We start from the raw sequence: 16,835 nt of genomic DNA, 5'->3' as shown, positions 1-16,835 counted from the left end.
GGTAGCTCTCCAGGAACAGGGTTGGAGACCCCTGGTCTAAAGCAAAAGAGTTTACCTTCTGACCTTTGAATCAAAATATACTCATTATTTTATGACATTAATTACTGCTTTATTTAATCAGAAACACAGTCTATATCATTGGTTCCCAATCCTGGTCCTGGAGAATTTGAGGTGTTGGGGCAGGGGTGTCAAACTCAATTCCTGAAGGGCCGCAGCTCTGCACAGTTTAGTTCCAACCCTGCTCCAAGACGGAAACCATGTAGTTTTCAAATAAGCCTAAATGACTTGATTAGTTGGATCAGGTGTGTTTAATTAGGGTTGCATCTAAACTCTGGAGAGCTCCGGGCCTTCAGGAACTGAGTTTGACACCCCTGAGTTGGAGTCGTCACTAATAAGCTGATGAATTGAATCAGGTGTGTTTGAATAGGGAGACATCTAAAATGTGCAGTGTTGGGGGTTCTCCAGGACCAGGATTGGGAACCACTGATCTATATGTTATTTGTGTAGGCCAGGGGTTCTCAAACCTCTCCATGAAGTACCCCCAGCACTGCACATTTTTTTATGTCTCCCTATATCTGACACACCCACCTCAGGTCTTGCAGTCTCCACTAATGAGCTGATGAGTTTAATCAGGTGTGATAATTGAGGGAGACATACAAAATGTGCAGGGCATGGGGGTACTCCAGGACAGGTTTGAGAACCACTGGTGTAGGCTATTTTACTTTTAATTTAATTAGAACTACGCCAACAGTGCCCCCTACAGATTAAAACTCCTTACTGAATGGGCATTAGGACCTGGGGGAGGCTGCCACTGCACGTGCTATTACTGTTTACTATGTAATACACTGAATGCATCATTCTGTAGGTGCTTTCACAGAATAAATGCTGTGTTTCAAAAGAGTGAATCTAATCATGATTTAGACAAAACTTTGCTTCAAGAATGAGCCACACTGCTGACGTGATCTAATCACTACCACATGTGAGTTAACATATTCCTCTTATCAATGCCGATATTTACATTTAAAGCCATTTTCGTCCGATTCCGATATCAGTCCGATAATATCGTGCATCCCTATGTATCATTCGTGCCCTGACTCACAAATTGCAAAACAAAGTTCACACAGATTTGCGAAGGTAATTGTTTTTGAGAGCCAAGGCCGACAGCGCTGTTTGATTGGTCAATACTACTGCCATGTAGTTACTCAGATCTTAAAGGGGTTAGTGGACTTTTTGGGACAGTCTTTTTTATTTTGTACTGTTCTCTGAGGTCTGCTTAGGTTATCGAGTTTTTAAAATTAATAAACATCATCATTTAGAAGTAATAGGTTATTTTCTGTCCTGTTTTTAACCCCCCTCATCAGAATGCTCTGTTTGAATAGGCGTGACAAATTGTAAATTTGATTTATTTTTTATTGGAATTTTGATTTATTTTCAGTTCATGACCCCTTTAATTTGGATGTTTTGCTTTGCATTACAGGCGCCATCAAAGAGGTAGAAGTGGAGCCACTGAAAGGTTAGAAAGTCATTCACCATACTTTTGAGGAAGTGAAAACCTTTATATGCATCTCCCTTTTCCTCTATCGGCTCTGTTTCACAACACTAACTACTCCCAAAGTTGAGTGTAAAGTACTTCAAAATTTGTCTGCAGTGACTATTTGAGGGTTTCAAACATGGACAGCAGTCAGGCGTCATTTGAAAACATGCAAAATATGAGATGTTTTAAGGGCTGTACTTGAAAGCTTTCATCATGTACTGCAAATCAGTTGTGTGGTTTTCTTTTCAGGTCTGCATCAAGGTGTGATCTCGGCAGCTGTGTTGGTGGCCATTGTGTTGTTTGCTGTGGTTATCGGGTCAACATGGTTCCTTTACAAGAGAAACTCTCTGTGTGTCCGGAGGCTTCTGACGTTTGGCAGCGTCTATTACAGACAGACTAGTTCCCAAGCCAGTGACCAAGATGAAAATGTTTTACTCCCAGACCTAGAGACACAAGCAGGGGACTAGCATGTGTTTATGGGAGTGTAGGTGCATGTTTGTGTTTTGCATGAGAGTGTGTTTGTTCAGTCAGGGAAACTGCATTGGGAATTATGAAGATAGTCGAGTTGTCTGTCCATACTGTAGCTACAGGAGGATATTGTGCACATGCAGGTCTTGTGAAGCTCCACAACAATCCATTTAAAAGCATTATGAAAGGGATATCCTTTAAGAAGTGAGAAATGGGGCTTTTTTTTTTACTGTCTCATTCAGGAGAACAACACAATTCCTCTAGAATGCAATAGCTTAAATGGGCCAAAAGGCTTGGTGGTTAAGTGCGCTTTAATATTGTTAAGGTGTCAGGGCCTGTTCACACTATCACAGATGTTTAGCATTAAAATATCCCATACAGTTTGTCTGTTTAGATTGCTTAAAAAAACACAAAAAAATCAGTTTGAATGACACTACGGTTTTGCTCTCTGACACCATATTGCTCTTATAAATATTGCTTGTCATGGAGAAGAAAAGAAGCTAGTTCTAGGTTGTTGTTGTGAAAATATGCCACCAAGTTGTAGTTTTATGTAACAGCAGTGTATTCGGAGACATGAAACGACGAAAGCGTGACTATTATTGTTTGTCTAGTTTTCTTCGCAATGCAATGGAAAAGAGAGTAGAACTCCTCTATGTATATAATTCCTGTTTATTGGACAAATTTTTGCATCAAACATTCGTCTTTTTGTGAACAGGCCTTTAAACTCAACATGAAATCAAAATGGACCCTATTTACTTTCTTAAAGGTGCACTCAGTATTTTTATCCTCATTAAAAAAAGTTGTATGCATAAAAAATAAATAGTATATTGAAAAGTATGTATAACAAAAACGAAATTACTGAGTAAACTTTCAATGCAAAAAAACTCCACCTCTGAAACGGATTTCCTTTTAGATGACATCACCAAGGCCACTTACATTTTAACCAATGGTTGTGTGCCAGGAGGGGGAGGAGTCATTCATCATCGACTGTAAACTGTTGTGTGGAGCCAAAACTTTTAACAATGGGTAATTTTGAAATATGCATCACATTAGGAAAGTAAAAGGGGTTGTGGGTGTCATTACATGTTGACATTTAAGTGTTACTCTAACTTTTGCAACTATTCAACAATGCAACTTTTGGGTCTCTATGATCCTCCTATCCAGGGTGAACTGCTCTTTTGAAGTGTATTAATAGTTCATCTACAGCAGGATGCTTGTTCTCACAAGTAGTTTGTTCTGATTAAAACAATAAACTACAATCAGAAAGAGTCCACAAATCCAAAATAAGCCACTGCACAACAAAGCAAAGCAGAACAGCCTGGCCATGAATAAATGTTTACCTTGCACCACTGGTGGTGTCATCAGTATTACAACCTTATTTTAGTATTGTTTTCTCTCCTCTGATACCTGAAACTGGTTTGATCTGAAGCGTGTTTGTTAGGATTACATATTTGCTTTATAAGCACCTTACTTTTGCACAGCTCCCAGAGCACCGGGGCCGTTTCAATTCTTATTCTGTGGTTAAAAAAACTATAGTTTAAACCCTTCATCTTCATTTTGGCTGTGGTTGCTTCTCTGTTTTACCGATTTGCTTCTCTGACTTCTTGCATTGTGTAACGGAAACTATTAGTGCTTCATTTATGAATTTATTTTATCACAAAAATGTGAATGAAGAACATTGATTTTAATCATCTATTTTTTTCTCTACAATTTTGGGAATAGGAACACACACAAAGTCTTTTTGCCCTCTGTATTTCCTAATCAGCCATGAATATAAAACCCCCTTGTATATCTGGTAATGTTTTTGTGGTGGTGAAAGTGATTGTGGTAGGGAGAACTATATGGCAAGACAATCAAGGCTTCATTGTTTTGTTTTAATCATCGACACAGATTTCACATGTTGGTATTACACATTTTGATAAGCAGTTATATTCTAATATACAATAGGTTCTTTCCATGTTTAAATTTTTATATTACTGTAAGACTGGGTTTGTGTGTTTTACTGTATGTGTGGTTGTGTTTTAAAGGGTCTGCCTAGTATTATTGTGTGTCACAGTTTACATTTTGTTCTTTTTATTATTCTTTAGCAGTTATGTTTCTGAAGAAGGTCAAATTGTAACTTTCGAGAGTTTTTTGTTTGTTTGTTTGTTTTTGTTTTCTTCTCTAGGTTTCAAGAACACATGATTGGTTTAATGTGACCAAATGTATTTTCAATGTTTCACCTGATCTATGATTTTTTTAATTTTTTTATAAATTTATTAAATACTCTAACTCTTCTTGAATTGATTGTGACTTTTGAGCAGAGAACTAAATAATTATGCAGTGAATCTATAATCAAACACACTTACAATTATGAAAAACAAAGAAGAACAAAAGATTTAGTACTTTGTGTTTTAAAAGGTCATTATATAAGTCACATGCTATGACTAATTTACATTTACATTTAGTCATTTAGCAGATGCTTTTATCCAAAGCTCAATTTAATTTTTATTTAAATTTAAGCTCAAGTTAGAGTAGAGTCATCTAGGTAATGTTGTACTTATGAAATATTGACTCCCAACATTAAATACAACACAATAAAGTGCAACAATCTCATAAAATGTAGTACTGTGCATTTTACTATATGTGACCCTGGACCACAAAACCAGTCATAAGTAGCAGGGGTATATTTGTAGCAATAGCCAACAATATATTGTATGGGTCACAATCATCAATTTTTATTTATGCCAAAAACATTAGGATAGATCATGTTCCATGAGGATATTTTGAAATTTCCTACCATTGCTATATCAAAACGTATTTTTTTCATTAGTAATATGCATTGCTAAGGACAACTTTAAAGGTGATTAGATTTTTTGCACCCTCAGATTCCAGATTCCCAAATAGTTGTATCTCAGCCAAATATCCATCAATGGAAAGCTTATTTATTAATAATATTGATGATACATAAAAAAATACCCGTATGACAGGATTTGTGGTTTTAATTTTTTTTTTACATTGAATATTATATATTATTTTACAAATGATCGAATTGAATATTATTTTAAATCTCTCTTTACTGACTCCCCACACAAAAACAATTAAACAAAAAAGAAACAGTACGAAATGAAAAGAAGCAGCTAAATAAACCAATGCTGTTATAAATACACAAAGGATATGATGAGACGCACTGCATATTAGGGCGTTGCTTTCCGCAATGACGTCACTGACAGCTGACCAACCACAGCTGGCGTTCGGTGTAGCGAAAAACAGAAACAAAATCTCTCAGCAGTGGCGAGGCAAACATCGGCAAAGGGGCTTTTCTGGCGCTTTACAGCGTGAGAGCACAAACCCGGCCTGTGAGCATATGTAGTCTGAAGAGGCGTATGAGTGCAGTCAGGAGAAGTTGTTTACATTTCTGATCATGGATTGGAGCACACAGCAGTTGTTTTACACTGTAATATTTCTGCTTTCGGGAGAAAGCGCAGTTCATTTAGGAAATTGCGTATCAGCTGTAATCAACGGTAAGTCTGCCTCGCTGTTATGTTCATGGTGATATTCTGTAACGTCAGACTGACTGCTATTAATACAATTATTATCGAACCATTCTGAAATGTCAGAAATGTAAAACTTTAAAATAATTATATACCTCAAGCCCTGCCAATCTGATGGGGAAAGTGCTATTACTATTATAGGTGCTATTATTATTTGTCTAGAGGGACATCATGGTGTGTGCTAGGAAACCAATATACTCAATCATACCCTCATCACTGCCTCGGTGGAGATCATGGCTCTTATCCGCCTCCTGCAAAACCTCCTCATATTTCAGTGAGATCTGTGTATGTGTGTGTGTGTGTGTGTGTGTGTGTGTGTGTGAGAGAGAGAGAGAGAGAGAGAGAGAGACTTTCAGCCATTTAGATTACACCATTTTTGCCCATTAGCCTTCACATGATGAAACAAATCCATATCTACTACATATGCCATACATCTGCAATATCTACTGTATTATGTATATATTTCATATATATATATATATATATATATATACATATATATATATTTGTGTGTATGTGTACTGTATACTAAAACAATTTAGTACTTTACATAGTCTCATAAAGTAAATATCTGGAATAAAAAAATCTATTTTGTGAAAATATATTTTTTTTACCATTTGCCGATAAAAAAATATATTTTTTTTTACATCAAACTGTTTTTTATTGCTTTCAAACTGTTTTCCTTTAAGCCCTAAGGTTTGCCATGCATTTTCAGAATTTGCTATATTATATTAAGTTGATATACATAATTTAATGCAGTATTATAATTTAATAAATATCTACGATCAAATATATATTAAAAAGCATTTATTTATATTATTTAACAACTTTTTCTATAGTTTATTTCGTAATTCTTTTATTAATATAATTATTATGATTTTACCTATCTGTAATTGTATTATGTAATTATAAATGTCATTTAATACATTTTATTAAACATAATAATTGAAAAGATTGAAACAAATATTTAAAAATACACATACACACATACATGTATATATTAGATGTACTTATTTACTGAATTTAATATTAATTTGAATTGAGCACACATGCTTTTATAAGTTTAAGCTTACATTAAAAATATTTTAACACACACATGTATATATACATAGAGAGAAAGAGAATATTTATTATTTTTATTTCTATTATTTAATAACATGTTCGTAGTTTATTTATTAAATTTAACTTTAACTATATTAATTTCTAATTTTATTGTGTGTGTGTGTGTGTGTGTGCATGCTTTTGTATGTTTATGCTTACATAAATCATTTGTGTGCAGTTAAAATACACCCTTGTTAAATATGTTTCATAGAAGCAAACAAACAAAAAAAACTTCAGCCGTGTTTTTCAGAGAAATGTTGTTTGTTTCGTTGGGGCTGCAGTGATGGCCCAGCCTCACCAGAGCACAGCGTGACTCAAAGAGCCCTTTGTTTTCTGCCTGTTGTTCTAAACAGCAAAGTCCAAAGGAGCGTACATACACTATTATGAGACAACTCTGACACCGAATCAGACACGTGGAAAATAACTTCACTTTGGAAAGAGAGAAATAGCAGTTAATAATCCGATGTTTATTTAAATGCACTCCAAGGCTGCTTCAACATAAACACCCGAGTGTATAAACAAAGAGTGCTCGAGAAGGTCATCTAAGGACGCTTGGATCTTAATTATCTTTGTTGATTTAGATAAAGCAGTGATGAAAAGCACATGGTAGCTGACTGAATTAGACATAAAGCACTGTTTGGTTTCTCTCGGTTGCTCTCCTCCGTCATCTCTCATACAGGATGTAATTGTGTCAAATAACACAATCTGCTTTATTTATGCAGGAGAGGACACGTTTACTATCCAGCACCATAGCAGTGGGAAGTGCCTCCTGGTCCAGGATGGAGCCTTGAAGTTGGGAGATTGCTCGTCGGTGCCCGCCGTGTCGTGGAAGTGGGGTTCGGCCCACAGACTGTTCCACATGGAGTCCTCTATGTGTCTGGGTCTGGAGGTGCGCTCCAAAACAGTGACCTTGTTCAGCTGCGACTCCACCGAGATTCTGCGCTGGAAGTGCTACGAGGACATCATCTACACGGAATACCAAATGAAACTCAGCGTCGGGACCAACGACTCTGTAACCGCCAAGAGGGACGGACAGGACACTTGGAAAAGAGGAGGGAGCTCGGAAAACATCTGTCAGCAGTCTTATCGAAGTATGACGCATTCATTCACATCACAATCTAAATTAGATGCAGCCTAATGGGTCACACCACACTCAGGGAACTGAACTGAATGAATGGAAGTTCAAACCCTAGAAAGGTGATGTCTGAACTATTGGGCCTTTGAGAAAGCTTGTCTAGGGTTATGGTCCTTGTCATAAGTCATTTCAGATTAAGGCGTCTGCTAAAAGATGGCGCATATCGCTCACAAAAGTATTTTCTTGACCTGGCAAGCTCTAATCGGATTGGCTGACTCTACACAAGTTCTGGGATTGAGGGCACAAAGTGTTGTTGTTGTTTGTTTTTTTTTTGTTTCCTAGAAACAGTTTAACTAGAAACAAAGTAGTGTTTACAAAAAGAGCTTGATGCAATTAGTGAGACAATATAAAAAATAACTAGTGCTGTCGAACGATTAATAGCGATTAATAAATGATAAATGTTTTTGTTTACATAATAAATATACACAGTACATATATATTATGTTATATATAAAAACACACACATGCATGCATATATTTAAGAAAAATTTTGTTTATATATTAAATATATTTATAAATAATATACATTTATAAAGAATGTAAATATATACATGTAAAAACATGTCAATATTTTCAATATATATATTGTACGTGTGTGTATTTATATAAACATGATAAATATACACAGCACACATACATATATTATGTAAACAAAAACGATTATTTTGGATGCAATTAATCTTGATTAATCGTTTGAAAGCACTAAAAATAAAATAATATATTTGTTCAGTTTTTTGCAATATTATAAGATTTCCTGTCACTGCACTTACACATGCAGCACACACATCTGTTTTTGTTGTCATGTGGTTTACTTTGTGTTTGTGCAGCAAGTTCATGGGGGGTGCTGTGCTGTGGTTTAACAGTTGTTCAGATCATCCAGTTCATCTGCTTTCCGTTGCTCTGCCCTGCAGGAAGAGTGTTGAGTGTTGCTCAAACAGATACTGTTGTTTGGTGTGATTGTAGCGATATAATACTGTACAATACAGTTTATTGGAAACTCGGCCTGCTCATACATTTATTGAGCATAACAATTGCTTATTTCTGGCAGTGAATGGCTAGCAAATTTACTTTCTGTTTTTCTTTCGACTAACATAGTTGCTGTACGTTCTCAGATCAGATAGCAAACATTTAAAAAACATTGTTAGGATTTTTTGGTCACATGGGCTTCATTCACACAGCTGCAGAATGTGGTTGTCAGTTATTTTTGTTTTGGCCTTGTTCCTAGTTTTACCTAAAAAATACAATAGTTAAAATGTAAAAGAAATAAAAAAAAAAAATTTAAAAGTAAAATTATAACCAAAACCAAGCATTCATTTATTCATTCATAATTAACTATCTAATTAAAATTTAAATTAAAATAAAAATAAAATGTACTCCAGTCTTCAAAAATCATTCTAATATGCAGATTTGGAGCTTAAAAAAACATTTTCTATTATGATATTATTATTATTATTATTATTATCAAGGTTGAAAACAGTTGTGCTGCTTAATATTTTTCTGGAAATCATGATTTTTTTTAGCATTCTTTGATGATTGGAAGTACAAAAAAACAGTGATATTTGGAATAGAAATCTTTTGTAACATATAGTTTTAGTCACTTTCAATCATTTTAACACATCCTTGGTGAATAAAACTTTGAATTTCTTTTCATTAAAAAAAAAAAAAAAAAACTGCCCAACTTTTTTTTTTTTTTTTTTTTTTACATTAAAAATTATCCAAAATCAATTACTGAGCAAGTACATAACCAATCTTTGTTCCTTCCTTTAGCCTGATTCCCAATGGTAAGCTTGTGATAATGTTTTATCATTTGAGTGGTTCGGGTGGTTCACGTCTGTGTACAAAAATAATAACAACCATCTAGTATACAACACCTCTTTTTATTATTCAGCAGGCAGAACATCATTAGCCTCTTCTTACAGCAGATGGAATAATTAAACAAGCCATAAATAGAGTTATGGTAATGAAACTCATGTAAGTTACTGAAATTACAATATATTACATATTACATTTAAATAGTTTTAAATGTGCATCTGATTACAGACACTTGGGATTACTGTACTTACAAAAGATTTGTATTTCAAATAGAATGAGTTCAAAAGAACAGGTTAAAAGAACAATTTCTTCACAGTAGATGAAATTTGAATGGTATGACAATTAGAGATTAGACTGTACTGAAATTTAAATCCACAGATAATGCCAATACACACTAAATACATAATCATGCAATGTTGTTGACATTAACAGTTTGAGAACAAAGTATAACAATAATAATAATTTAATAATGGTTTGATGTGATCTGAGCAAACTTTGCGATCGTTAGATTGAATCATCATTGATAGTGCAATTTATTGTAAAACTTTTTTTTTTTTAGTTGGTCAGAACAAAACTGGCAGACGTGTTACTTCAGCTGAGATTTTCTGCTGAAACTTCTTATTTTGGACATACTTCCAAGACATAGTGTCTGTAATCACGAAGTACAGTGGATATCCACACTGGTGTATCCGACAGCCGCGCATACACCTCAAAACATTCGATTCATCCGCGCTGAGGAGCTCGACGATACACAATACACCAAAAGAAGATAATTCCGCAAATAACTGCAATTGCAGTTCTGTTATATATACTTTTTTTTATCATGTCATCATTGTATGTTAGAATCGTATAGTAGTAGTACATCAGCATTAAGAAAACTTCCCTTTAAAAACAACTGTAGTGAATGATGATTTAAAGAAGCTCTATGTGATGAGATGAGAGAAATTTTGGCATGTATTTATTAATTTCTGAATCTTCACTCTAACTAAATCAAAACTAAATGTACCCCATGTTTCCACCCCGAGGAACATTTGATTTTATTTATGAGTCATTTGTTCCTCTGAGGATGTGTCAGTGGGGAGATTCTGTCAGTTTTAGCTAAACAACCCCCACAGAGTATGAATTCCTGTTCCCATGTTTCTCAGGGATGCACACAAGCGGGGGGAATTCTAACGGGGCACCCTGTGAGTTCCCCTTTCTCTACAATGGGACCTGGCACCACAGCTGTCTGCCTGGCACCGGAGACAAGACGCTGGACTGGTGCTCCACCACAGCAAACTATGATCTCCAGAAGAAGTGGGGGAATTGCCTGAAGTATGGTAAGGTTTACTTCCCTCAAGCGCTGCTGGGGTTTTCCCAGAGAGCAGCTGGAAAGACAAAGTACAGTACATGTGACTCATTTTACAAAACACTGAGACAAGCTATTGACTACAAGATGCTAATTAGCATATAACAATGCTAATTCATGTATTTAATATAATATAGGGATAGACTTGTTTTCAGATTGAAAGTTTAAGTTGTTTAATTTACAATTACAATTATTTATTTTTATTAAAAGAAAAACACTGTATGCAGAAAACAAATGTATTTATTTATTTTAAGCATACACTTTTTAAATTAAGAAGTTCATAAATTAAATAACAACTTTAAACTTTCAATTAGATTTTTTTTAAATACTGTAAATATATTTATACTTTATTCATTATTTATTTATTTATTTATTTATTTATCTATTTATGGCTTATTAAGAACACATTTTATTATGAAATAAATAAATGAAATAATATCTTAAAGGGGTTGTGAACTGCATTATTTCGTAATGTTTCCTGAGGTGCAATTATCATTTTAATATGATTTTTACATAAAAAATTGTCAAAATTAATAAAAATAAAAGACCATTTTAGAAAACTTAAAGGAGGTTTTTTAAAGTGCAATGCCCTCTTACATGTAAAAAAAAATTAAAACAAAAAAAAGAAAAGAAAATTTGATTTCTCAATGCACACATCTTTTTATATATAAACTCTTCTTATCTAAATAAATAAATACATAAAATATTTATTTTCTGAAAACATTGTCTTTTTATCAACAAACACTTTTTGTTTATTCAGAAACACTGTCAAAAAAATTCAGACCTCTCCAACTCAAATTTTTCTATTGACTGGTCCCGTCTAAATGTTTCAGTTGGCCAAATTGAATAAGTGTGAATTTAATTTTATAAATTCAATTAGGCCAATTGAAAAAAAAAAAAATATTTAAAACTAGAAAATTTTGAGCTGGAGAGGTTTTTATTTTTTACAGTGGATGATTAAAATGTAACACATTTCGATTTAAATAAATACCATAAGAGAAATGGGTTTTATAAAAAGCTTTTTTTCTGTGAAAACCTATGCCACAGATGTGTTCACATTTGAGCAGAACACTTTAATGAACCATTTCCCATCAAACACCATACTGACCTACTTTGACCTGCTAGGTTTTAAGTGGAACTCATGCTGGTTTAAGCTGCCCTTTTTACACTGTTCTCTTCTCGCAAAGCCATTTTAACTGTGTTGCACATTCCTTTAATATGACAGATGGAGGTTTGTATAGTGAAAGAATTGTAACTAACTTCCTACCCGTTTTCTTTTATTTAGTGGAAGGATGCATTAATTTATGGGAGAAAGCCCCAGTGAAAGGACGCTGCTATCAGGTGGTCTCCACAGCGGTGGTGACCTGGCACGAGGCGCGGGATGCCTGTCGTAGTCAAGGCGGAGATCTGCTCAGCATGTCTAGCCCTCAAGAGCTTGAGTTCTGTAAGTCTCATTTCTCATTTTCACTTTTGTGGTTTGATCTTGTTGTGTTATGATCTCTAAAACCGAACCTCCGCTCTGCAGCTGTAGCATTCTGTTATATACAGAGTACTGTTCAAAAGTTTGAGGTTTGTTTGTTTTGAGTCTCTTATGCTCACCAAGTCTGTTTTTTAAGCAAAAAAAATACAATAAGAAATATTATTAAAATGAGACTATTTGTATTATTAGAAGTATTTTAAATATTATTACAATGAATATTTTGTTAAATTAATTTATTTCTGAATTTTCAGCATCATTACTCCAGTCTTCTGTGTCACATGATACTTTAAGAAATAATTCTAAGATGCTGATTTGCTGCTCAGGAAGCATTTCTCATTATTATCAGTGTTAAAAATGACTTTACTGTCTAATATATATATATCTCTAATGTATTTGAATAACTTTCTTAATCATTTTTGTGGAGACCATGATCATTTTTATCATATTTTATGATAAATTGACAGTTATTTACTGATTGAATGCATTTATTTAACATATTTTTTGATAACAGTTTACGTCTGTCAGTTTTGGTGAATTCTCTCTCTGCGTAGTCACATTTTCAGTGTCCAGATATCCATTAGCATTAACCCCAGCTGGAAAATTACCTTATTTACAACTGTGTTTTGTCCTCATAAACTGCTTATGCATCTCCATCCGTATTCTTCAAATGTGGACTGACAACTCTAAGTGGGCCATTAGTAGGTTGGCTTTGTTGAAAATTCCCTGACTTCATACCACTTCCAACCATTGCTCCATGGCTGACTTTGCAACACTGACTCAACCAATAGCATAAGTTCAGGGGCGGGGCTATTTGTTTGTCCGACCAATAGCAGCTGGTGGGAGTGTTAGAGAAACCTGTTTGAAAACACTTATTATTTTTGGTGCCAAATTACACATTTCAGCTTTAATTCACGCAGCTAAGTTTGTATTTTTACTTTGTTTAATATTCATTGTTTATCTCCTTTCCCCCTGCAGTTAAAAATCAGAAAGACTTGCCAAGCAAGCTGTGGATCGGCTTGAACCATCTGGACTGGATGCAGGGTTGGCAGTGGTCAGATGGATCAGCTTTATCTTTTGCCCCTTGGGAAACAGGTGATTTAAACCAAAAAATGTCTTATAAAGAATCTTGTAGTAGATTACTGTTCTTTTATGTTTTAAAGGGATAGTTCAACCGCATGTTGTTCTGGTAAACATATGGAATCTCTGACATAATATTTTCCTTTTGAAAGGTTTTTTCCTTTCCAACCCACTGTGCCACCGTCTGTTGTGCCCTGCATCTACAGTACATTATATTTATGGCGTGACAGTTATTCAGATTCACAGTGATTTAGGTTATCTTATCTTATCTTCTCTTATCTTGGTGCAAGAGTACTGTGCAGCCACTGACAATGACCTTTCTGTCGCTGTTAATGTGGCAGTGTGTGTGGGCATACAAAGAAAGTTGTTTTGCTAGAAGAACAAACTGATGACTTGAACGGCGTGTTTATGCAGTAGACACAGGCAGAATCTGTCTCTGTGATGACAGCATTGTCAGCTGTGATGATGTGGGTGGTTTGTCTCTCCTCACCCCATGTGTGTGCTGTCAATACAATGAACTGTGTCTATAAACACGTCTTATGCAAATGATTTGCATGCAGTCTTGGAGAAGTTACGCCAATAACGTAATCTATTAAAATGTAAATAAAATTCATAATAAAACATAACCACGATGAAAGTGGCGTATGTAAAGGGGTCTTGAACTGAGAAATCTAAATTCTCTTGATCTTTTGACATATAAGAGGTCATTGTGCTATAAAAGCATCCTGTAAGTTTCAGAACTCAAAACTTGAGTCTTAGGCTATGTTTACACGACAATGATGTAGTCAGAAATGGAAAAGTTTTTCCTTTGCGTTTTTAAAAGGTTTCCCGTATACACAACAACGTTTTCAAAAGGATTCACGTTTACACATATCCGCGAAAACGGCCAAAAATGCTGAATTACGTATGCCAGGCCAGGCCATTTATGCAGTTGTGAAATCATGAATTATAGTAAAAATTATAATAAATATATTTTTAATATCCAGTTATATCATCTAATGTGCTTATTCCAGCACATTTACAGTTATGTTTATTTTAATTTATCTATACACTCTCCCTGCTAAATTAATAAATGAAGAAATAACTTTTAATGAAATAAAAAATTAAAAAAAGGATTTGGATGTTAAATTTAGGTTTTATACTAATAATACTTTTGAAAACCTGTATATAACACATATATCCATGAAACAATAAACATAAAGGGGTTTCTGAAAAAGAATGGATGAAAATGTTTTGTATGTGGCACTGTTTGCATAAAGTGTCATGTTTGTGTGTCACACGGCATGTTTGTTAGGCATCCCAATCAGATCCCTTTTATCGGACGAGGACTGTGGAGTCCTGAAGGAGCCACTGCGTTTTGGCGCAGAGACGTGTGAAAATCGGCTTCCCTTCATCTGCATGAAGAATGACAAAGACAGTGAGAGTACAGGTCAGATACTGCCCTCTTGTTCCGCTTTCCTTCTCTTTTCCCTCACTTTTACAGCAAATATCTCTCTCCCTCTCCTTTCAGCAGTCAGGGAGGTATATAAGCCCACGGTGTGTAAAGATGGTTGGACTGGGTGGAAAGGATTCTGTTATAAACTCCACAGTAAAAGAGAGTCAAAACTGTCCCAGCATGAAGCTCTGAGCATGTGTCGGATGGATGGCTCTGATCTTGCCAGCATGCACAGTTTAGAGGATATTGAAATGCTACACACAAATTTTCACTCAGGTAAACACACAGGTATCAACAACACATGTTCTGTGAAAGCATGCTGATTGTGAAGTCATCATTGTCTTTAATGTTAATCTCTAAGCTGTCTTGTTTTTTATGTAGTTAGCATGACAATGCTTGTAAAAAAAGAAATAATTGTAATTCTGCATTTTTTCCCAATTACTATGTAATATACTGTAAGAAAAAATACATGTAAAATCAAAAAACATAAAAAAATAATTTAAAAAAAATTTGATTAAATTACTTTGTAATATACTGATTTTTCTTATTTAAGTATGATTATTTTGACCTGCATTACCTCTCTGTAATATACTGTATGTATGCATGTTTTTATACATACACACATAAAGTATTTATTATTTAGAAAATATTCATTTTATTATTAATTATTATATACATTATATATGTATCAGGGTTTCTGTGGGTCTTAAAAAGTTTTTTTTTTGCCTTTTTATAATTTTAAGGCCTTGAAAGGTCTTGAATCAGAGCATAAAGTCATGACATTAAATATTGCATGCATTGCTAAAAAAATCTATTTTTGTTTTCTGATACAAATATTTTAGCATTCTTATATCACTTGAGATCTTGTTATTGAACAAAATTAAACAAATGTATGCATAAATAACAGTAAGTATCAGTCATTGTTACCCAATATATTAAACATATAATTTATAATTATAACACACACACACACACACATATATATATATATACACTACCGGTCAAAAGTTTGGGATCAGATATATATATATATACACTACCGGTCAAAAGTTTGGGATCAGTAAGACATGTAATGTATTTTTTAAAAAAAAGTATTTTATGCTCATCAATGCTGCATTTATTTGATAAAAAAAAAAAAACAGTAATCTTGCAAAATGTTATAACAATATAAAATAATGGTTTCTATTTTAATATCCTTTAAAATAAAATTTATTTCTGTGATGCAAAGCTGAATTTCCATCAGCCATTACTCCAGTATAAAGTGTCACATGATCCTTCAGAAATCATTCTAATATGCAGATTTATAATTAGAATTATCAATCTTGGAAACAGTTGTGCTGCCAAATATTTTTTTGTAAACTGCAATACTTTTTTCAGGATTCTTTGATGAATTAAAAGTTAAAAAGAACAGCATTTATTCAAAATATAAATCTTTTCTAACAATACAGATCTTTGCTATCACTTCTTAACAATTTAACACGTCCTTGCTGAATAAAAGTTTAAATTTCTTTCAAAAAAATAAAGAATAAAAATTGACTAACCCCAACATTTTTTAACTGTAGTGTATATTGTTAGAAAAGGTTTCTATTTTAAATAAATGCTCTTCTTTTTAACTTTTTATTCATCAAAGAATCCTGAAAAAAGATATCACAGTTTCCAAAAAAATATTAAGCAGCACAACAGTTTCCAGCACTGATAATAAATCAGCATATTAGAATGATTTCTGAAGGATCATGTGACACTGAAGACTGGAGTAATGATGCTGAAAATTCAGCGCTGCATCACAGGAATAAATTAGATTTTAATGTATATTAAAATAGAAAAACGCTATTTTACATAACAATAATATTTCACAATATTAAATTTTTTCCTGTATTTTTGATCTAATAAATGCAGCCTTGATGAGCATAAG

At 33.9% G+C, this 16,835-nt stretch overlaps 2 protein-coding genes across 3 annotated transcripts in view; both read left to right on the top strand.

Annotated features, from left to right (window-relative positions):
* pla2r1 (phospholipase A2 receptor 1) overlaps positions 1-4,278 on the top strand; it is a 31,303-nt gene extending 27,025 nt beyond the window's left edge. Inside the window, exons 29-30 of the mRNA XM_042734560.1 lie at positions 1,478-1,513; positions 1,784-4,278. Of these exons, the coding sequence (XP_042590494.1) occupies positions 1,478-1,513; positions 1,784-2,001 (254 nt within the window). The 3' untranslated portion in view covers positions 2,002-4,278. The remainder of the gene's footprint in view (positions 1-1,477; positions 1,514-1,783) is intronic.
* Positions 4,279-5,237: 959 nt separating this feature from the next.
* Positions 5,238-16,835, top strand: part of LOC109046283 (lymphocyte antigen 75-like) — a 32,645-nt gene continuing 21,047 nt past the window's right edge. The window contains exons 1-7 of one of the 2 annotated variants that reach the window (XM_042734552.1): positions 5,238-5,505; positions 7,359-7,727; positions 10,729-10,902; positions 12,217-12,375; positions 13,387-13,503; positions 14,783-14,917; positions 14,999-15,199. In XM_042734552.1, coding sequence (XP_042590486.1) covers positions 5,406-5,505; positions 7,359-7,727; positions 10,729-10,902; positions 12,217-12,375; positions 13,387-13,503; positions 14,783-14,917; positions 14,999-15,199 — 1,255 coding nt within the window. In that variant the 5' untranslated portion in view covers positions 5,238-5,405. The remainder of the gene's footprint in view (positions 5,506-7,358; positions 7,728-10,728; positions 10,903-12,216; positions 12,376-13,386; positions 13,504-14,782; positions 14,918-14,998; positions 15,200-16,835) is intronic. The other variant, XM_042734553.1, reaches the window with a different exon arrangement.

This window comes from Cyprinus carpio, chromosome B11 (genome assembly GCF_018340385.1).
Source record: "Cyprinus carpio isolate SPL01 chromosome B11, ASM1834038v1, whole genome shotgun sequence".
Taxonomy (NCBI): domain Eukaryota; kingdom Metazoa; phylum Chordata; class Actinopteri; order Cypriniformes; family Cyprinidae; genus Cyprinus; species Cyprinus carpio.
This window is presented reverse-complemented; position numbering and strand designations above follow the sequence as displayed.